The sequence below is a fragment of the Pinus tabuliformis genome, chromosome 1_2 (assembly GCF_031772625.1).
Source record: "Pinus tabuliformis cultivar Carrire ecotype Pingquan chromosome 1_2, CPIR1, whole genome shotgun sequence".
NCBI lineage: Eukaryota > Viridiplantae > Streptophyta > Pinopsida > Pinales > Pinaceae > Pinus > Pinus tabuliformis.
The window spans coordinates 907,701,374-907,724,934 of record NC_142298.1 but is presented as its reverse complement, the minus strand read 5'-3'; the positions used below and the strand labels follow the sequence as shown (position 1 = coordinate 907,724,934).

The window sequence follows — 23,561 nt, the reverse complement described above, 5'->3', positions numbered from 1 at the left end:
CAACTTGCGAGTGCTGTTTTTAATACGTAGGACCCACATGGAACATGACAAGAATCTTATCTTCATGATGTGATCATGCTTACTTTGTTTTCGTCCTGATCCCTATATATGAAATATTCCGAATATATATATAGATAGATATGATGGGATCCATATAGATATGATGGGATCCATATGATGGGATCCATATAGGGAGATGCTCTCATTTCCAAATGACGAAATAAAAAAAGGTATTATTATTATTGCACCTTTCAGCCATATACAATACAATACATGCCTGCATCAAGATTCTATCAATCCCATCTGTATTTCCTTCACAAACTTCTCCAGGTTATTGTAAGAAGATCCTCCCTTTGCCACTGCTTTCATCGATTCATCCCTCAACTCACCAATTTTTTTCCTCATTTGCTTCCCTTCCTCCCCAGTCATCAATCTCGTTACCATGTCTTCCACATCTTCTCTCCTCACAACTTCATCCATTGCCATTCCAATATTCCACACTCCGCTGACGAATTTGCTGTTAGTCGGCTGCTCAGCAAGGAAGGGCCATGATATCATGGGTACACCAGCACAGATACTCTCCAGAGTTGAGTTCCATCCGCTATGGGTCAGAAAGCCTCCCACTGAAGGATGCGAGAGCACTTTCATCTGAGGCGCCCATCCCATCAAGAAACTTCTGTCCTTCACTTTCTCTAAAAACTCAGATGACAGCACAGCAGAGTGACCATGGATGAGATCAGGACGAATAACCCACAGAAAAGGCTGCTTACTAGCCTCTAAACCCCATGCTAACTCTAAGAGTTCCTGGTTAGTCATAACTGCTATGCTGCCGAAGCAAATATAAATAACGGAATAGGGTTTTTGGCAGTCCAACCATTTCATACATTCCGTTTCTTCGGTCCACAAGCTTGCAGATAGACCAGATATTCTATCTTTCCCAGATTCTGCCTGTAAAACAAGAGGGCCTATCGTGTACAAGGGTGGAAATCTTTCTCGGAGTGCGTCGAGTATAGGACGATCAAGCTCATCAAAGGTATTTAGTAGTACTAGATCGGCTTCCAGAGCAGCCTGCACTTCACATGTAACAAACTCGAACATGTCTTTGTGTCTGAAGGAGGTGGGCAGATCTTTGAGACGCAATGGGGGCATTCCAGGAATGCAGGTGATTATTTGTTCCATGTATCCATCTGTTAAACTCTTGTCGTCATCTGCAGCACACAATAGCATAAGCAAACAAGTTGTCTTTGCCATTCCAGAATGTATAGAGAATGGATACCTGCAGAAATCAGTGCGGTGCCAAAACAGTTGGGAGAGGAAGTTAATATACCTTTGCCAGGAAGATGACCTTTGCGAACCAGAAGAGGGCCGAAGAACCAAGCGCAGAAGCCGGAAGCACTGGCAGTCCAGAAGGATACTCTTGGAACTCCGAGCTTCCTTGCGGTTTTCTGTGGAAAGGAGACAAGCCCGTCTGAGATAATACATGTGACTGCAGGAACCTCTGGTTGTGAATGTTTCAACTTGTCAATCAGCTTGTCAAAATGCAGAGGGGCGTTATCTGTGAAGGACCGGCATAGCTCGGGTAGGTTGGAGGTCCGGCCATGCTCAGGAGGTAGGCCGTCTGGAAGAGTTTCAAATCTGAAGTGGGGCAAAGACTTAAAGGAGTCCAGCGATCCGGATGAGACAAAGCGCTCTTGTATGAATTGGGTATTGACGAAGGTGATATAGGAGCCTCGAGCATATAAAATTTTGGAGAGGTGCATCATGGCCTGAATGTGACCCTGAGCAGGGAAAGGGAGCATAACAGCATGAGGTCGCCCATTCATGGCGCTAGTGCAGAGTAGAGCAACAGAGTGTCTAAAATAACAGGGCTGTGGGAAGCGAAACGGGATGGGTGATGAGGGAGGGATAGGAGAGCCGAGGCAGACATGGATATATCGAATCCCAAATTAACAATGTATTTGTAGGTAAGGACACCATGTCAGGAAGCCTTTGCCATATGACCACGCCATGTACTATTCCACGCTTATATGTCGATTTTATAAATAATAAAGTTATCCTATTCATCCGAAAACTACTTTTCATCATCATCACCATCACCATCTAGAAACCTTTTCATCACCCTCTAGAAACTTTGTGACTAAGAAAGAATATATGTGTGGGGACTCAGTTTATTTTTTATTTTTGATTTTGTTGAATTGAAGCTTGTGTGATCATAATATTTATAAGAAGAGTTTTGGCATAAATCACATGTAGAATTTATGCTGATTTTTTTTTATAAATATCTTTGATTTATTAAAATTTATACATCGTTTTATAAGTTTATTTATTATATGTTAATACTTTTATAAAATTAAATAAAAAAAGGAAAGTTGTTTGAATTTTAGACATGGGAATCAATTATTATTATATTGTAATAAATAATAATAATAATAATAAAATGTAATATAATAATAATAATAATAAATTAATATTGTTTTTAAAAATGTTTTTTCAATTATAGAGTTCAGGCTTCTGTGATCCATATCAAGTTTGTGAGAGATTTTTGGGTGAAAATCACATGGAATACCATTTGTCGACGTGTTTCGAACCAACTAGTGTGGTTCAAGGTTTCTAGATGGTGATGATGATGGAAGTAGTTTTCGGATGAATAGGATAACTTTATTATTTATAAAATCTCTCACAAAAATGTTTTTTGAACAATTTAATGTGGTTCATAAATCACATTAAATGATTACAAACTAATGTGATTAATAAAAAAATATTTTAAAAAATAGTAATAATTATAATTATAATTATGATTATTAATTAATATTTTATAATATTATTTTTATTATTATATATTTATCAATATCGATAATAATATAAATATGAAATCTATATTATTTATTAATTTATTAATATAATTATGCTAATTATAAATTAATACTTAAAAATTATATAAAATTAAAAATTGAAATTTTAGATATAGGGATTTTAGATTTAAATGCACGATTGTTATATTTGCAGAAGGTAATATTTTAATAGCTTTATGTGCAAACATAATTGCAAAAGATAATAGTTTAAGTGTGTAAAATTTTCATATAATATAAAATTGAAATTGTTTTAAAAATTCGTTTATAAATAAGTTATAAATAATTTTGGTCGTTTTGCAAAACTAAAATCTCTATTTAACACTTTTTAAATTATAAAGATCTATATTCTATTAACAAAAAGAAAACGTAAAACATAATGTTATAAAAAACAAATTTAATAATAAAAAACTATCACATATCAAATTTAATAATTTAAAATCCTCACATATCAAAGTTAGAAAAATCATTGTGTGGTCTAAATTTGGTATTTATTTACTTTTTCACTATTTTTTAACTTTTTTATAAATTAAAATACTTTTATTATTTAAGAAACCTAAATACATCACAAATACTTTTATTATTTAAAAAACCTGAATATATGGTAAGCATCTAATCAGCCCTATAAAAACTGAACCTAAAAACTAAAAGCAGACATATACTCCTTGATTCCAACAAAGATCAGATAAACACTTATCACACAAACCATAGGAAGAAGTAGGTCAAAGCCTACTACCAAGGCTCTAGAGACTGCCACCACAAAAAAGGGAGTTGTTTGTCTGGACGGCCAAAAGTGGTGGAATTCGGGTAAAAAAAATTCAAAAAATCTTGTAGAGACAGTGTTTGAATCGTGTTTTTGATAGTGGAAATGGATTTAACACCATCAAAAATGTCTAAGACACCTAAAATTTTAAAGTTTAACAACTATAACTTGGATTTACAAAAATCCTTGTCGAATTTTCTCTAAATATAACCAAAATTTCTATAACTTTTTAGATAATTCCTCCGACTAATTAGACTACGACCCACAAAAGACATTCACCCATTTCATTTTATAAAGTACTAAAATATTCTTAACCACTTGCAAAAGGCATTTGTACGTCACTGAAATCCTATATCCGCGTGAATCTGGTAAATTTTAACGCATTGAAAGAGTTAAGGTTTTTATTGTTTTTAAATAAGAATTGCAAATTTTGTTTTGCCATATTTTAATTGGATTTAATAGCATAAATTTGTTTGTTTGTTTTTTTCAAAAGGTTTATCGCATGTTAGCTATTACTAAATTAAACCTGCTTAAAATTTGGTATGGTGTAAAAACGTTTAATTATTTTTTTTATAAACAATAATCTGATGTATTTATTGGTGTTTAATAGTATACATATTTATAAAGAAGAGAGCAATTAACATAGAGCATGATTCTTAAGGGAAGTGGTAAAAGGGATATTAGAAATTTTTTATCTTAATTAAATTTAAAGTAAATTTTTGATATGATAGTTGAATTATCTAATTAATAAGGAATGGAAGTGGTATCAAATTATCTTATAGGCATGGGTTATATATTTACTCTCGAGAATTTGGATTGACCACACAAGCCAAGGAAGGGATTTGTATTCTCATGTTGGGAAAAGTATCTTGGGTGAGAGAGTGGATGGCAATGTGCATGACTGTTACTAGTGAGAGTTATTTGTGTAGTTGGGAGCTATTAGGAACGCTAATGTCTATGAGAAACTAGTTTGTGCATGCCAATGAACTAGTGGAACCTAGACATGGAAGACTGAACCACATGACTTTGAGAGTGTGACTCTAGAATATGGGTGATAAAGAACCCATTGGATCATATCAGACCTATGTGGAACTTGTGATCTTACTTAAGTTGTATAGGGAAGTCAACGTTGAAACCTTCAAACTAAGCCAGAGGGCTAAATGGAATTGATGAGAAAGCTTGTTGAATCTATGCACAAAAAGAACTAAGAAAGTGAAGCGTTGAGGGGAACCATATTGAATCCCCGTTTATGAAGGAGAGTAGCCTTCATGTTCTCTAACCTATTTGAATCATTAATGTCATCCAAACAAGGCTTCTTATCAAGGTATCATATATAGGTCAATGGTCCCTATTGGACGGTTGACATTTTTCTGGATGAATTGTCGCATTTGATATGTTGGCATTCATGTCAACCGGACTAGCTTTGAGGTGGAGAGTTTGCAGCCATTTCTGAGGTAGCAGATGGGATCAAGCTTACATCGGACCTCCTCCACTGGAAAGTGCTCTGAAAGAGATTTCCAACAGTATGTGGAAGTCAAGAAATGGCCATTGGGATCAAAAGTTGTTGATAACCGAAGTAAAGGAGCTTGGAGTCCTTTAAACCAGGTCAAATATTGGGAGTTGAATTTCGGAAGGCCAAATATCGGAGCAACTCATAATATCGAAGGTCAGAGTAGATGGCACATAAAGGCATATCGAAACCTCAGAGCATAGGGCCGTTGAAACCTTGGAATATCGTAAGTCCTTAAAAAAATTATTTCTTTAGAAGCATCGAGGTTTGTGAAGGAGAGGAATTACAAAGAAATTCGATGAAAAACTAAGAAGCAAGAAGACCCTTTCTCTCTCCTCTAATAGACACATCACAATAGTTGATTAGCCCCTCATGACCTGAAAAGGAACATGACATCAGCATGATGTAACTGTAAGGCGAACACGTGGCAGTCAGATTTGGAATTTTCGGTGGCCTAATGGGAAAAATTCGAGTGACGAGTTGTCACCACTAAGGAGGTGCCACATGGAGTGATGACGACAGCATGACGTCATCTCGGAGGTCGGTATACAGGAGGTTGGAGTTTTCGTAACTCCTGACTAATTTTCTTATAGAAAAGTTTCGATTCCATAAAGGGGCTCCGATGTGGACTGACACGTGGTCATGGGAGATCCAAAGGACCAAGGGTACAAATAAGGCCTAAGCACTTGAGTGTTGAAAAGACGCAAAAATTACATTTTGGAGGTTAAAATTTCGGGAACCTCTTCAATTGAATCATGAGAAAGTTCTGATATGAAGGAGCTTTGAAGTGTTTGCGCTTGGTCAAGAAAACTCAAATGAACTAAGAGTGGAAGAGCTATACATAGGGAGATAGGCTCCTGACAAGATCTCAAGGCCTTATCACCTAAAAGCTAAGCTGTTGGTCATAGTGCTCAGTCCCACGAAGGAAAAACAAAAAAGGGAAAAGTAGAGGGAGCTAAAAGTAATCGGTATATTGCAATTTCGTAAGGTCCATTCAATAAAATTTACGATATGCACGAGCTCTTATATAACACTACAAGTAGTATGAGAAGCCTCCGATCAGAGCTCTCGGTCCCATGATGAAAGAACAAGTGATAAGGGCTAAGCAATAAAGGGCTAAAGACCCTGAAATTTTTGTTTTTTGTAACGTTCTTTTAATATAAGTTACGATGAGTTATGGCTCCAATACACCTATATAGAGTGTTAAAGGATGAATGGGTCGACAGATGCTGAGTAAATGTGTGTAGAAAAGTTGCTTGATGGAATTAATGGCAACTGCATGAATAGCTTGATCAAGGCAACGAGGACCACGATTCTTAGGGAAGAACGGTTGGGCTTGTTTCGAGGTTGAAAGAAAGCCATCTCTGATCTCGTAGGCACACCCTATAGACTTAAATGAGGAACATAGAAGTCACTCCAAAGTATAATCAATCTAACAACCCTGGTGAAAGAGCGGGGATAGAGCAAAACGGCCATAATGAAGACGCTTACTGTATGCTCTGGATTCGATGCATTTCCATCGTAGTGTCTGAATAGAGACTGAGATTTCATCTCGAATCATACCAAGAATATTTGATCAGATCATTAAATCATTTCTTTCTCTTGAAATTCCATGTAATAAAAGTTAATAGAGGCAAAAATAATAACCATGGATTATGGGACACTTATTCCAAGATGGATGTTGGGAAAGACATCCTAGTGTGGGTGTTCATTTGGTTTATTATGGCTAAGAAAATTGGCAAAGGCAATGGCTAAGTCATTTGGAAATACAAAGTGGCATTTTGGCACATTTATTTATGAAAATAATGGAAATTAGGAGAAAAGGAAGGTTAAAGGTTACAAGTTGCATGTGAGGAGGAAATTGAAGGAAAATGAAGAAAATAGAGGCCTCATTAATTAATAAAAATCCTTATGAGGATTAGTTGGTACCTTTTGTTAGTTCAATTTTGGAGCTTTCTCATTATTATCTCTCTCTCTCACACTCTTTGGCATTGGAATAAAAAAGTCAAAGAAGGCAAGAGGAAGGAAGGAGCAAGCAAGGAAGAATATGATCAAGCAACTAAAGAAGGATTCTTTGTAGGTATCGAATTGCATGTTTAGTTTCCTTGCTGTATTTTGCATGCATGGTGTTTGTTTCCGGGAAAACTAGTGTCTTTTCGATCGACTAGCCCTCTAGGATTGGCAGCTATCCTAGAAACAAAAAGTTTAAAGAAATTTGTGATTTCCTCTATGTATGATAGATAAGAGAGAGGTAAAGGAACCAACCTGGATCTTCCACTTAACTCCTTGCTTGATCTCGCTCCTCCTTGACAAAGCTTGCACCTTTCTCCTACTTATCCCGCTTAGAGAATACTTGTAAAGACAATGTAACAAAACACTATCAAAGCATCTTGACCTATTATATCATAAACATTGCAGAATCAGAAATACAATGAACATACAATAGCATTCACAAATAACAGCATTCACAAATACATAATTGTATGGAGGAAAACTCAAAGAACTTTATTAAAATGGAAGGGAGAATTACAACCCAGCTGTTTGATCCAGCGTCATCCTCCCAGCATCAAAGCCCTCTTCACCTCATGAAAAGAAAGATCACCCAACAATACAATGCTCTTTCTCAGATATAAACTATTAGCACTTCCTTACAAATTACAATATTCCAGCCTCTAAATCTCTCAGATGAGGGATTCATTTATAGATGTCTGCAAGGGTGTGAGTCATCTCTAGGTTTTTGATTAGTGTCATTTCACTTGTTGTTTTTGGTTCCACTTGGAGATTTCTTGGATCTCTTACTCATCCTTGGGCGAATTCAGAGAAACAAGTGTCATAGGAGAAGTTTCTAGTAGATTCCATGAGCATCCACTTAGCAAACTATCTCGGACATTTGTCCATTCTAGCTCATTGCACCCCACAGAAGGCCTCTTCAGTATGCATCACACCTGGCTAGTGTAGAAGTCAGTATGCATCGAACCCTGACAATGGAGCTATCAGTATGGTCCTGTTTAGGCCAGTTCTGGATGGTTTTTCAAGTGGAACTTTTGGGAAATGATGTAATCAGCTGACCATGATCTTTTAGGGTATGAAACAACACTTTTAGGTATTAAAGAGCCCTATTTTATCGACATATAAGATTGGGGTTGAAGTGCCCAAATATGTCTATAACAGTTTCCCCCTAAAGCATGAAGTTGTAAATTTTTTATGTCGGGTGAAATGCTTTAACATGAGGATTCGAGGTTTTCGAAACTGGAAGGTGACCTATATAGGATACAATACAATACATCATCATCATATAATTTTCATGACCTAGCTGAGGCGGGCATTCCCATGCTCAGCTTTATAAATTCATTTCATGTACATAGAACAGATAATCATCTGCAGTTGCAGACTGGTGATTCTCCATATGTAGGGTCATCTTCCCTGGCTTGGATGACCATCTATGTAGCTTCTTGTACATTTGATGTCTTTATATTCCTGAATATAGCGCAGCCCGAATGGATGAAACTAGATCCGGGGTCTTCAAACTCGTTCAATCTTTGCCTGATGTACAAGTCAATCCATGTGAAAAGATGTTCTGAAGTCGAACATGGAAAGACATCGCCTGATTACCAGCCAATAACATGAGCTATTAACAGATGCGAGAGGAATCACCGATAATGATAATGACCCTCAAGGTACTATAGTACAATTTAGGTGGTGTGAATATATGATCTGATGTTGAACACCACACAAAATCTTTCGGTTGAAGGCCATTGATGTCAACCTATCACCGGAAGTGAGAAACTTTCCATTAAGGCATGAAAGCTTCAAAGTACTGAAACGGTTGTTTCTAATTCAACTTCTTGGATAATGAGCAGATGTCGACAAGAAGTGACCCATCGTAGGAGGGCCTTAATGTATCCCACATCTACGATACAAAAAAAAGAAAATGATTTTCTAGAGGTGAAAACGATCGATGACACAAAGTTCAAGAATGGAAGTCATGAAAAATGGAGGTTGAAGGTATTGCAGTGGATGAGACATTAACTGGATGGTTAATTCTCAACTGAATGACTTCTCTTGAACATATCAGTGACACTGAGATGGATTGGTAGCGTTAACCCCAAGAATGGATGGTGTGAAAGACCAATGGTGAAATGACTGGTGAACGGAATAACCCAACCCGACTCAATCATGGTGATGGAGTGAAAGTGTCATGTTCCAGAGCGACCTGCTACCATAAAATTCTTCAAGTTTTCTTCCCTTTTTTCCCCAGCCATTGCTGACCAATACCTCTTTATTTTTGTCAAGCTTGAGGAGGATAACATGTGCTTTTTCGATAATTTTCCCTTCGGGCAAACCTGTCGCTATGTTTTAGCGAGTCTAGCGACAGTGAAACTTGTTCTCGTCTGGGTGGACAAGTTTGTCGCTATTGTTTTATCGAGTTTAATGACAAAGATAACTCGGTCCTTTTCATGTTTAGAGAGTTTGAAAAGGGACGAAAAGAAAACTCCAGCAGTTCTTTTCCGTAGCATAATCCCTTAAGTCGGAAAAAGATTAAAATAATATAAAAGGGATGACTTTTTGATCACTTTAGCGAGCCAAAATAGACAAACGCTCGAACTTTTTCATGAGATAATCCCTCAGGTCCGAAAAAGATTAAAATATATAGGAGGGATGGTGCTTCCAATCACTTTAACGAGTTGGAGAGGCCAATTGCTTGACAATATTTTCATATTTAACGAGTCTGAAAAGGGTTTAAATAGGACTCATTTTTTGAGGAACGAGTGGTGTCTAAGATAGCAATTGGTTCTAGGTAAGCTTGGAACTTCTCAAAACATGGTGGTGTGAAGAGGGTGGCTAATAGGACCACTCGTCGTAGCTGTTCCTCAAAAAGGTAAACAATCAAGTGGAAGCATATGATCGGCCAAAATAATGGAGGTGATGGCAGGAACACAACCAAGGCTCAAAAGGCTGATGTAATGGCAATCACAAAGGTTATTTACCGAAGGTAGGTTCATTTTTTAACGAGCTTGAACTCTGGGGGAACATATGCTCTGTTTGGGTGTGGGTTCATTTTTTAACGAGCTTGAACCTTGCGGAAACTATGCTCAGTGAAGTGGTCAAAGATGTTTAATTCACTGTCTAGCACATGAGATTCTTTCGACGGCCGTTTAACCTACTCAATAACTCCATCAAATTGATTAGAAATACATATATATGTACAAAAAATGAATTAAAACTAACATTTTACTTGAAGTACGTGAATAGTAACCATAAAAGTAGTTTTACCTTTCATTTTCATCATTTCATTTCAAATTTGGGATTTTGGAGCTCTGGAGTAGTTTTCCCCCTCAAATTTCATCAGTTGATTTCAGGAGATCTGGTGGACTATTTTCTGCGCTGTCAGGACCAGGTAAGAGCTAACCCTGAACTCTTCATTCTCATTCCATCTTTTCTTGATTTTGAGCAAGCTTTTCCATTTTTCTAGAACCCTGGGGTTAGAAGAATTCGTTCTCCAACCATCGCACCTATCCTATATTGAAGGGTGTGATGCATACTGAGTTGTACATTGGCCAGTCAGTATGCATCTAACCTTGCTCAAAGGCAGGGTGTGATGGGCGTAGAAGGGAAACTTTATATAGTGGTTTTTCATGTAATTTTTGCCTATTTTTGCTCAAATTTGGATCCTAACTCATCTCTTGTTTGTATTTCAGATTTTTGTTGGATCAAGATGGTTGTCACATGGCGTGAATGCAAACATGAAGAAGAGGACATGATTGCCTTACACAACCAGGGTACAGTTGCTGCATTACGAAACTATGGCTTGCTAAAGTTCTTTAACATATCTAGCATGAGCCAACAAATCAATTTGTTGCAGTATTTTCTCGATGCTTGGGATCCGATCGGCTAGGTATTCCAGATCAGAGGCAAATCTATTCCATTGAAAGTCGAGGATATTTACTTTTTGACGAGGTTACCGAGGTGTGGTGCCTCTCTTTCACTATCAGGATTCGCCCATGGGGGTGAATCTGTGAAAGATTACATTCGTCAGTTCTATAGAGATGGATCTCAGCTTAGCAGAGACAACAAGATAAATATCCAGGATGTCACTGATTGGCCCTTGACGACCATTTTATTTACTTTTTATAGACTGGTTGGAAGCGTGGCTTTACACTTGGCAAACAGATCTTACATGCAGTATGCCCTGGAATGCCTGGAACCGAAGGTGTTCAACTGGTGCGAGGCGGTACTTCCTGTCATAAAAGAGTAGCTCTCCAAAGTAAAGAATGGAGGATCCAAGAATTTTGGCTATGGTTCCATATTGACTACTTTGCTTTAGAGAGGATTCCACTGATGCAGCCTTAGAACATTTCACTGCGATTGCCAACACCGAGGGACCACAGATGCAGAGATGGGTTGATCTCATGGTCACACATGATGGTCAGTCACAGATTTCCTTCTCTGATGCCTTTTTGGAGTGGTTCGACTGTCAAGAGATGGTATTTACGGAGTATCCATACATTGGGATGGATTTCTAAGGCGACCCAAATTTGGCGTTACCAGCTAGCAAGCAGTGGAGTGCTATAGGTAAAATGACTCGACCACATCTTTGTTTATCAGTTTTATAATGTTTTTGTGTTTTTAAATGTTATCAAGAGTAATCAAACTCATATGTGTGTGCAGATATCGGGCCAGTGCGACCAGCGGCATGCCCATAGGCAGCAGCTGGCGCTCCAGCAAGAGAGGCTGTAGGGAGGTCCATCCTTCGGGATCTAAACATATCGAAGACCCTGGTAGTTGTTGGTACCATCCCATGACCTCCTTTTTCCTCCTAAAACATATCATTTTCCTACCTCTTTCCATCATACATCTCTTAGATCCCTTGAAATTGATTAGTTAATAGTACTATAGTTATTAAAATGCATTAAAATTGATTTAGGAGTTTTATGTCAAAGAATTAGGAATTTTTGGTAAAATGACTATGGGAAGTTACAACATCCTGTAATTGGTTTATTGTTTGACATGTGGCATGACAACTAGGCTAGTGCGAAGGGTAGGGATGAAAAGCAGAATGTCCAAGCATGGATGAATACCTATCCTACAGCAGAACCGACCCTCCTACATGTGCGGTCAACGATGGTCAAAGTATAGCATGTTGGCGACAAAGGCAGCAACAACATAGCATTCTAAATTGATTTAGTTTTGTTCCTTTTTGAAATCAGTTCAGAATAGAAACATTTTAAAAGTCACGACATGATAAAAGCGGCAACAGCCGCATCATGAATGTACATTCGTTTTCGAAATGTAAGGGTTGTAAAAAACATATGTAAACATAGTTCTGTGTAGACAGTAGTTGGTTATCATTGTATCGTTTTGAAAATAGAGTTTTGAACTTAATACCAAGAACACAGTTGCAGTCACGATTTTCTTTGTTGCGTTGATTCTATAATCGGTTGATCACAGTCCAGTATACCTCTGAAACGCGGACGGACCCTGCGTTAAACTGGTATACTGTCATTTCTTTTTATTCGCAACTTAGGGTATTAAATGATATGCACAACAATTAGAATTGGTTTTTGATTTCAATAGAATGCGTATGGGTGATGTTTATGATAGTGCTTGAACAATTCATCACTGAGATCGTGAATCGTATCCTGTAAGGGATTCGATCCTTTGTTGTCTTTTAAAGCAATGTCATGAACTCTGTTATCATTTTAAAGTATGCTTATGATTTCAGTATGTCGTTATCTTTCATGAATATTAGTTGAATGCTGAGTATTTGCTGAACAAGGGTTTTATGCATAGTGTCTCCGTAAGGAGATTGAAATCTTGGTTTAAAGAGATACACAGTGTTTTAATTTGGTAAATGAATTGAATGACAATGTTGTAATTAGGTAGATTAACTGAGTGACCTAAGTGTTTGGGTGATAGCTAGCACACCTCAATCTTCCGTAAAGAAGTCCTGTAACCTACCATCATAACCACTTAGCTAATAATCCTTTATGTCTATATATTGTAGACGCATGCCTCTATGTCTACGCATCCTGGTCGATAATAAATATAGCCTAGTCTAGCACCCTAGATAGGACACTACATTTTAGCGCCGTTGCCGGGGAGGCGTACTTAAAGGATTTAAAAAGAAAAAAAAATTTCAATAAACAAAAACGAGCAAAAACATAGATTTAGAAATCATGTTCATTTATGCCTAGATTTAGAGACAATCAAGGTAGATTCATAAAAACCCCCCACCATCCAAAAACTAACCCATCATCATCAGGAGCAGACTCTTTAGGGAATACAACACCAGCTGAGGAAGTCACCATACAAGCATTAGAGGATAAACAAAAGTCAGGACAAAGACTTACTCTCATCGAAAGGCAAACTTTATCAACACATAAATCGCAGAAGAAGCACTTTCCTAGATCTTTCACACAAGGAGAAAGTAGCACAGTGACCGAACAATCTTTCTTTAATCTCCTCTTTAAAACAAGTGACACTGACACAAAGAGACCTATTATAATGGCTGAGGAAGGAGCTGGATCAGTACCAAATCAAGGACAGAGAGACGAAGAAGAGTCAACTTTTAAGTTTCCTATACATGAACCGCAAGAAAATGATGAGATCAAAATGAAAAACATACCTCCATCCGTGCTACCAAACTTTTATGGTATGGCTTCGGAAGATCCAGACTCATTCTTGTTCGATTTTGACATTGTATGTCGAACATATGGCTATATAGATGATGCCCATAGGCTTAGACTCTTCCCAGCGACATTAAAGGCATCAGCCTTAAGATGGTTCATGAGGCTTGGTGAGCATGCGATAGTTGATTGGGATGGCATGAGAAGAATATTTCTAAGGAAATATCAACCTTATTGTAGATCCAAAGATTCCAAAGATGATATCTTTAGAATGAGCCAGCAAGAGGATGAAACCTTAGAGGAATACTTAGAACGGTTTGTCTACAACTTACAAAAATCCAAACACCGAACTATGCCTCTTGATCTGATCCACACAATATTCTTGAAAGGCATTCGAGAGGAATACATGGATGATCTTAACTTGATGGGCAAAGGTGACATTTCTGCCTTACCCTTTGAAGAAATCGCTGAGTTATGCGAAAAGTATTCAAGGAGCAAAGCTAAAATGGGAAAAAGAGCCCTGTCATCCAAAGTCACAAAATTTGCCTCAGCAAGTGTCACAAGGGCTGAAATATGGAATCTGTTAGAAGAGTTTAAAACAGATCTGTTAAGCACCCTAGGGAACCAAATTGACACTCTAAAAGCTAAGAAGAAACAAGAAGATGAAGATCAGATAATGGCTATCTTCTGCCCAAAATGCCAGAAGAAACATGCATTAAAAGACTGCCCATTAGAAAACATCCAAGTTTGTGCTTTCTGTACTGAACATCATGATATGTTTAATTGTCCTAAAGTTAAGGTTTTGCAGAACTGTAATATGGCAGCTAATGCAGAGATGGAAAACGTGTATTACATGGGCACAAAGAGACCATGGCAGCCAAGGCCAGCACCTCAAGGTATGTTTCCAAATCAAAATTTGCAATTTCCTGTAAATGATCAAATGTATGCACAGAATTCATGGAATGTACCTATGCCATGGCAGCACCAAAACCACCCACAGCAACAATGGAGACCATCTCAACAGTACTCTCAATCCTATCATACATATCCTCAATCATACCCACCATATTCACAACCATATCAACAATACCATCAGCCGTATTCATCACATTCTCAACCATATCAACAGTATCCTCAGCAAGTTGTTTATCAACCTCAACCTACTCAACAAGCACTGCCTGCTCCTCCACCAATAAATCCACCACAACTGCAATTTCCATCTAACTCACAACCTCCCAGACCTACTCAAATTCCTGCTCAAACTGTCCCAAATCCAAATAACAGAGCAGAGAGGCCAGCCTACAATGTAGAAGAGGGAACTTCATATCCCACACTACCCTTGCAAAATATCAACTTGAGGTCTGGTAGGGTACTCCACAAAGATTCTCCAATAACAGATAAGCAAGAAGAAAACACAAAAAATGAAAATGAAATGACAAATCAAAGAAAACCAAACGATGATACCAAAGATAAGCAGATGCAACCATCGCATCCACCTTTTCCAGACCGATTGGTCCAAATAAAACCTCCAATGTCTATACCACAGTTTGAAGTCTTAGATGAACTCAAGAATGTCTACATAAAAATTCCGCTGCTGCAAGCTATAAAAGACATTCCCATATATACTAAAGCCATCAAAGACATGTGCCTCAAGAAGCCTACTAGGAAAAGGATTGATCCTCAAACCATTCATGTTATAGGACATTTAGCTGGCCTTATGACCAATACCATCTCCATGGAAAAGTATGTTGATCTTGGCATTCCCAAAGTGACCACCATCATTAACAACATACAAATTCCAAACACTTTGAGAGATCTTGGGGCCGCAATAAATGTCATGACTCTTGAAACCATGAGAACACTCCAGCTCATAAATTTGCAACATACAATGATTGTTCTAGAACTAGCTGATAGGTCTAAAGTGATTCCTGAAGGGATTTTGGAGGACATAATTGTCTCACTGGACTCTTGGGAGTATCCAGTGGATTTCTTAGTTCTTCAACCCAAATCCAATTTAGGAGGACACCCTATCATCCTTGGTAGACCATGGTTAGCGACTGCTGATGCATTCATAGGATGTCGATCAGGCAACATGATCATTTCAAGAGGGACCGAAAGAAAACAACTCACTCTTTATCCATCGGCACAATCACTAGCAGTAACACACAATTTGTGGCTTGATGATAAATTCAATGATAAAGAAGAAGTACAATCTGTTTTTAGCATTGACCAAATCTATGATTTCCAAGAACAAAACAATAATGATTTGGTATAATTATTCCTTTCTCAACCTGATATTTCCGAAAATTTGAGAAATGACCAATATCATGCTGCAGATGTACTTTTAGCCCAAAATTTTCAGGAAACATGCACCATTCAATCTTTGCAAACCACATTTCACGATATTTTTCCAGTTCAATCCATCACCAACACACAGAGTCAGATCATAGAGATTAGTCCAGTGAAAACTCTGAACATAGGCAATCACCTAGACTCATCTCAGCAAGAGAAATTGATTCGACTATTGAGAAAATACCAGAAAGCATTTGCTTGGGACTACACCGATATTCATGGGATTCACCCTGACACATGCACTCACCATATTTATACAGATAGTACTATCAAACCAGTGAGGCAACCACAGAGAAGAATGAACCCCATGCTCCAGGATATTGTCAGAGAAGAATTGCAAAAACTGTTGAGAGTTAATTTTATATATCCTATTTCTGACAGTCAGTGGCTATCCCCATTGGTTATAGTGCCCAATAAAAATGGTAAGTGGCGCATTTCTGTTGATTACAGACAACTGAAAAAAGCAACGCTCAAAGATTATTTCCCACTACCATTTATTGACCAAGTGTTAGACACCCTAGCTAGGAAATCATCATTTTCTTTTCTTGATGGTTTCAGTGGCTACAACCAGATCAGGATAGCCTCAGAAGACTAGGACAAAACCACATTCACCTGTCCTTGGGGCACTTATGCTTATAATGTTTTGCCATTTGGACTTTGCAATGCTCCAGCTACATTTCAGAGAGCTGTATTAGCTATTTTCGCTGATTTAGTTCATGATTGTGTTGAAGTTTATATGGATGATTTTTCAGTGTACGACAATTCATTTGAACATGCATTAGAGAACCTTGAAAGAGTTTTGAAAAGATGTATTGAAGCTAATCTGTCCCTGGGCAATGAAAAGTGCTTTATGATGTTAAACGAAGGGATAGTATTAGGCCACTATATCTCTTTTCAAGGCATCAAAGTTGACCCAGCAAAGATCCAGATCATTGTTGATTTGCCAATTCCAAAGAATCAAAGAGAGGTAAGAAGTTTCCTTGGGTATGCAAGCTATTACAGAAGATTTATTGAACATTTTAGTAAAATAGCTTTACCTTTGTTTAAACTTCTAACAAAAGATTACTTTTCAACTGGAATGAGAACTGCCAACAAGCATTCGAAGTACTCAAAAAGAAGTTATCAACCGCACCAGTCTTAAGAGGGCCTAATTGGAGCCTACCATTTCATATCTTTACAGATGCATCTGACACTGCAGTGGGTGCCTCATTAGGCCAAAAAGAGGAATCTTGTAATTATGCCATTTATTTCATTAGCAAAATTCTAACACCTGCAGAGTCAAACTACACAGTCACAGAAAAGGAAACACTTGCCATCATATATGCTGTGAATAAATTCCGACATTATATAACTGGTTATGAAGTCTTTGTACATACTGATCATTCTGCCATTAGACATTTAATGAATAAACCAATAACTAGTGGCAGAGTTACCAGATGGTTATTATTGTTACAGGAATTTAACATCACAGTGTTAGATAGACCAGGTAAAGAGAATCAGGTGGCAGATTTTTTTTCTAGACTGCAAAATCCAGGTGAGGTTGTTCCGGTTGAAGATTCTTTTCCAGATGAAAATTTATTTGCAATTTCCATAGTAAATCCTTGGTATGCTGATTTGGCCAATTATTTGTCTATAGGAAGGACACCTCCACATTTTACTGCAAAGGAAAAGAAGAGACTAGTCAAACAAAGTGCTAGATATTCATGGCTTAATGGCGATTTATTTTACACTGGTTATGATATGATTATTAGAAGATGTGTAAGAAATGATGAGATAATTGATATTTTAAAATCTTGCCATGATGAACCGTGTGGTGGGCATTTTGCAGCTAAGCGGACATCATTCAAAGTTCTTACTCTTGGATACTACTGGCCATCCATTTTCAAGGATGCCAAGAAGTATGTGAAGAGTTGTGACAGCTGCCAAAGAATGGGCAGGCCAACAGCTACAGACGAGATGCCCCTTCAGCCCCAAGTTCACCTAGAGCCATTTGAAAAATGGGCTCTAGACTTTATAGGACCCATTAACCCAACCTCCAATGGTAAGAAGTACATCTTAGTATGTACTGATTACGTCACAAAGTGGGCTGAAGCAAAAGCACTGGTTAGAGCCACCGAACACACAGTGGTAAATTTCCTTTTTGAAGAGATTTTTGTAAGGTATGGAGTACCAAGGGAGATAGTGACTGATCAAGGTACTCAATTCACCTCAAAGTTAGTGAAGGACATCACAGACAAATACCAAATCAAGCACAGAAAAAGTACACCTTACCATCCACAGGCCAATGGGCAGGTGGAATCCACAAACAAAACTTTGGAAGGGATCATTACTAAAACTGTGGCAATGAACATGAAGAATTGGGAAGAGAAGCTCAAAGATGCACTCTGGGCTTACAGAATTACGTGGAAGGATACTACAGGATTTACACCATATCAGTTGGTGTATGGCAAAGAGGTAATGTTTCCTGTTGAGTTTCAAATACATACTTTTAAACTGGCTGCAGATTTGCAAATTGACTTGGACCAAGCACAACAAGAAAGAATTCAGCAGTTGAACCAGCTGGATGAAATGAGGCAGCAAGCAGAGGAAACCACAATCCTCATGCAAAAACAAAGGAAGCAGTTGCATGATGCACATATCAAGAAGAAGCAGTTCAAGGAAGGTGATTGGGCTTTACTTTTTGACTCTAAATTCAGAGATCATAAAGCCAAGTTTACCACCCATTGGATGGGCCCATACCAAATTATTCAGGTTTACGACAATGGTTCAGTCAAGCTCCAAACTATTGATGGAGAAGGTCATTCCTTTACTGTCAATGGTCATCGCCTAAAACTATACACTAAGCCCATCAGCAAGCAAAATTTTCTCCAAACAGTATCTCAACAAAGAGAGGTTGAGATACTGCAGCCTTCAGCTACAGTATCCCTGCCTTAGTTCATTTCCTTTCAATTTAGAAATTCAAAAAAAAAAGAAATTAAAAAAAAAAAACAAAACAAAATCTAAAAAAATATAAAATAAAATAAAATATATATAGATATATATATATATATATATATATATATATATATATATATATATATATATATATATATATATATATATATATATATATATATATATATATATATATATATATATAATAACGATGGGTTAGATGTAAAAACTAGACTCTGGCACACTCTAACCCCGAATTCTTACTTGAAAACCAATTCGTTGGCGGGTAAGAATTCCCTTTCTTTTGTTCACTGTTTGCTTTATCAACTGAATAATGACTTGAGGACAAGTCAAAACTTTAGTGGGGGAAAGAAGCATCAGCATTTTGTTCTTTTATCTCTCCATTGTAAATTCTTAAAGATTTCTTATCTCATCTCCTCACTGTAAATTTCCAAAGCAGTTTGTTTCAACATTCCAGATTTCAATAAAGAAGTTGTTTTTTCATTGTTTTATCTCAAAGGGACCTGGTTATAAACATTATGCAGGGGGACCTGTTCTGTCCAGAAGACCATGTTACCAACACCAGCAGTAATGGGACCTGTTTAAGACACATAAAAGGGACCTGTTAAGAGACTGTTACTTCAAGATTACTTCAACAAAGATTCATGAAGTTTCTACAAGGATCCACAGGTTGCTAGGCACCAAGACTCCATCAAATACCCAAGATCAAGGAACCTGTATACATATAATTCTTTCTCCGGATTTCAAAGGAGATGCATGAACATCTTCAAGATCTCAGAGGGACCTGTTGCATTCGAATCTATCTCAGGGGACCTGTTATGAACAGAAAAGAATAGTCAAAAGAGACTAGTCCTACTCAGCATGCCAATGCAACAACAACCAACAAAAGTGTAATGTGTTCCTTATTCTTAACATTTAATTTCTTAGATTAATTTTTAATGTTGAATTTAATGACTGTGACTGTTATAATCAATTTCAAAGACACTACATTTTCCATCATCCCTTATCTTACTGTTAATTCTTACCATCTTTCATACTCCCACCTATTTCATACCTCTAAATTCATTACCCCTTTTCCTATCAACCTTGTTATGTCAATCGTATCTTACAGCCATACCAACATCTTCCATTTGGCCGAGTACCAATAGAAGCAGGACACGTGTTGAATTTTTCTTTTAAAAAAAAAAAAGAGAAAGAAACAAATGTTAAGCGAGCTTATTCATTGTATCCCACACGGCCGAATTATGATTCCACCACCCGACGTAGCCAAATGATTCAGAGGACTCCCTGAAATCATACCCCAGTATTGCATATACGCTTCCAGTGCTTCTATGATGGCATCCATACAAGCGGTACAGCCATTCCTCTGTTCCAAAAGATGAATACGCTATGAAGTAGGTGTAGTTGGTTATTTCACCATCATTCTCAGTTATTTCACGCTGGCATTTGACTCCCGTGACTTCCACAGTAAGGATTGAAAGCAGTGAGCACCGCAAGAGGGAAATATAGCCATTCAGGTTCGACTTCCACCATAATCACAAGACAGTCAACCGAGCATCATATGGGATATTAAGGGAGCGACACCACCAGGTAACAAATTGAAACTTCTTTGTTGGAATTGCAAAACATAAACAGAGAAGAGTTAGAGCACGACCCTCTGCCAAAATGACCAATAGGGTCGAGCCGAGCATGTTCGACAGTTCTCAATATCACGAAGATTGCATTTCAATTCTCAAAGAGATACAGTGGCTGCCCTTTTTAGAGAAATTTCATGGAAGTAATGAAGAGGTTACCAAACAATTCGCTTTCACATTCAATGGAGAGAAAGCCCTGATAGGTAATTTCTCATTCAGGGTTACGGAAGACACCATAGCCCAGTCAATAGGGATCAGCCCAGAAGGGGAGAAGTACTTCAAGACAAAGCAATTTAAAGAGAAGTCATGGACTCAATTTATGTCTAGATCCAGAGTCTCATCAGTTAATGGAAGAAAGGCGTCCCAAGGAGTTGGTTGATGCATCCCTGGGACGAGATGGTCTATATCCTCCAAAAATTCGTAACTTGTGAAGGCCGTTACAGTATTGTCTATCTATACCATATTAAACTACTGCTACACTTGAAAAGGTAGTGTGTTATCAGTCTACCATATTTCCTATTGCAAAGCCTAACCAAGATGTCGAAGACCATCCAAAAGTAGAAGGGAAATGAAGACAAGAGCCTATATCACTTTGGGTTAATTAAAATTCTTATTGAGCATGAATTGCAGAGAAGAGGGAAAACATGGAAGGAGTTCTTAGCTGCTAACCAAATTAAAGATGAAGAAGACAAAGAAGAACTGCAGGAGAACTCAAGATTCATGAAGGATATCGATGAAGAGATCCCAGTATCCAAAGCAAGCAAGGTACCTCCACCTGTGAGCAGCATAAGGACTAGGAAAATGAGGAAAGAGGATGATCAGAAAGCAGAGCAAGATAAAATTTTCACCACCTATTCAAGAAGAACGAGGAGAGCATCAAAAGCGCAGTTACAAGAAGACCAGCTTGAATCCAATGCACCTATACCGATGGATATTGAGAGTAGTGACCACTCACAACCAGGACCAGGAGCTGATATAGAGGTTGAAAGCAATAACAGGCAAGAAAAAGGTTCACCACCTCCCATTAAGAAACAGAAGAAACTGGAGAAACAAATTGAGAAATTAAAGGAAGAACTCATGGAGGCTAATATGCTAGAAAAAGTTATCAAGAAAGAAAATGAAATGCTCCGAGCGCAGAGTAAAGAGACTCAACAGAAGAATGAAAAGTTAAGGGAGCGAATCAATGAACTTGAGGCTGAGAAAACATATATTTGTAAATGGGCCACTAAGTGGTACAACCAGAAGAAGACCCTCAAAGAAAAATACAAAAGATTAAAGCAAGAGCTCCATGGTCAGAAAGATGCCCAGGTGAAAAATAATGTGGATACATTGCTAAAGGCAGCAGAGGTACAGGCAGGGACAGAGTTCAAGGGAAGCACTTCGGGGTTAGCATGAGGACATGCTAATTCATTAAGTCGGGGAGAGATGTTGGTACCATCCCATGACCTCCTTTTTCCTCGTAAAACATATCATTTGCCTACCTCTTTCCATCATACATCTCTTAGATCCCTTGAAATTGATTAGTTAATAGTACTATAGTTATTGAAATGCATTAAAATTGATTTAGGAGTTTTATGTTAAAGAATTAGGAATTTTTGGTAAAATGACTACGGGAAGTTACAACATCCTGTAATTGGTTTATTGTTTGACATGTGGCATGACAGCTAGGCTAGTGCGAAGGGTAGGGATGAAAAGCAGAATGTCCAAGCATGGACGAATACCTATCCTATAGCAGAACCGACCCTCCTACATGCGCGGTCAACGATGGTCAAAGTATAGCATGTTGGCGACAAAGGCAACAACAACATAGCATTCTAAATTGATTTAGTTTTGTTCCTTTTTGAAATCAGTTCAGAATAGAAACATTTTAAAAGTCACGACATGATAAAAGCGGCAACAGCCACATCATGAATGTACATTCGTTTTCGAAATGTAAGGGTTGTAAAAAACATATGTAAACACAGTTCTGTGTAAACAGTAGTTGGTTATCATTGTATCGTTTTGAAAACAGAGTTTTGAACTTAATACCAAGAACACGGTTGCAGTCACGATTTTCCTTGTTGCGTTGATTCTATAATCGGTTGATCACAGTCCAGTATACCTCTGAAACGCGGACGGGCCCTGCGTTAAACTGGTATACTGTCATTTCTTTTTATTCGCAACTTAGGGTATTAAATGATATGCACAGCAATTAGAATTGGTTTTTGATTTCAATAGAATGCGTATGGGTGATGTTTATGATAGTGCTTGAACAGTTCATCACTGAGATCGTGAATCGTATCCTGTAAGGGATTCGATCCTTTGTTGTCTTTTAAAGCAATGTCATGAACTCTGTTATCATTTTAAAGTATGCTTATGATTTCAGTATGTCATTATCTTTCATGGATATTAGTTGAATGCTGAGTATTTGCTGAACAGGGGTTTTATGCATAGTGTCTCCGTAAGGAGATTGGAATCTTGGTTTAAAGAGATACACAGTGTTTTAATTTGGTAAATGAATTGAATGACAGTGTTGTAATTAGGTAGATTAACTGAGTGACCTAAGTGTTTGGGTGATAGGTAGCACACCTCAATCTTCCGTAAAGAAGTCCTGTAACCTACCATCATAACCACTTAGCTAATAATCCTTTATGTCTATATACTGTAGACGCATGCCTCTAAGTCTACGCATCCTGGTCGATAATAAATATAACCTAGTCTAGCACCCTAGATAGGACACTACAGTAGTGCTGCAGGATCAGATTGAGGGCCTCACTCTCGGTATTCAAGATGTCAGGACCGATAAGTTACCTTTGAGGTTACAACGCCATAGGTGTGCCGAGTCGATGGACCAGGCTCTTGCGCATGATGGCACAAGCGTTGACATGTTAT

The 23,561-nt window shown here is 37.8% G+C and overlaps 1 protein-coding gene across 1 annotated transcript; it reads right to left on the bottom strand.

Annotated features, from left to right (window-relative positions):
• Positions 1–221: 221 nt before the first annotated feature.
• LOC149208892 (7-deoxyloganetin glucosyltransferase-like) lies at positions 222–1,978 on the bottom strand. The gene is made up of 2 exons (XM_089396197.1): positions 1,328–1,978; positions 222–1,208 (listed from the first exon to the last, which is right to left on the bottom strand). The coding sequence occupies exons 1-2, from the start codon at positions 1,821–1,823 to the stop codon at positions 283–285; spliced, it is 1,422 nt and encodes a 473-aa protein (XP_089252323.1). The 5' UTR covers positions 1,824–1,978; the 3' UTR covers positions 222–282.
• Positions 1,979–23,561: the final 21,583 nt, after the last annotated feature.

Coding starts and splice junctions, on each gene's coding strand:
- LOC149208892 (XM_089396197.1), bottom strand. CDS start 1,823: ATGAATGGGCGACCTCATGCTGTTATGCTCCCTTTCCCTGCTCAGGGT. Junction 1,209..1,327: donor AGGTCATCTTCCTGGCAAAG/GTATATTAACTT, acceptor TGTGTGCTGCAG/ATGACGACAAGAGTTTAACA.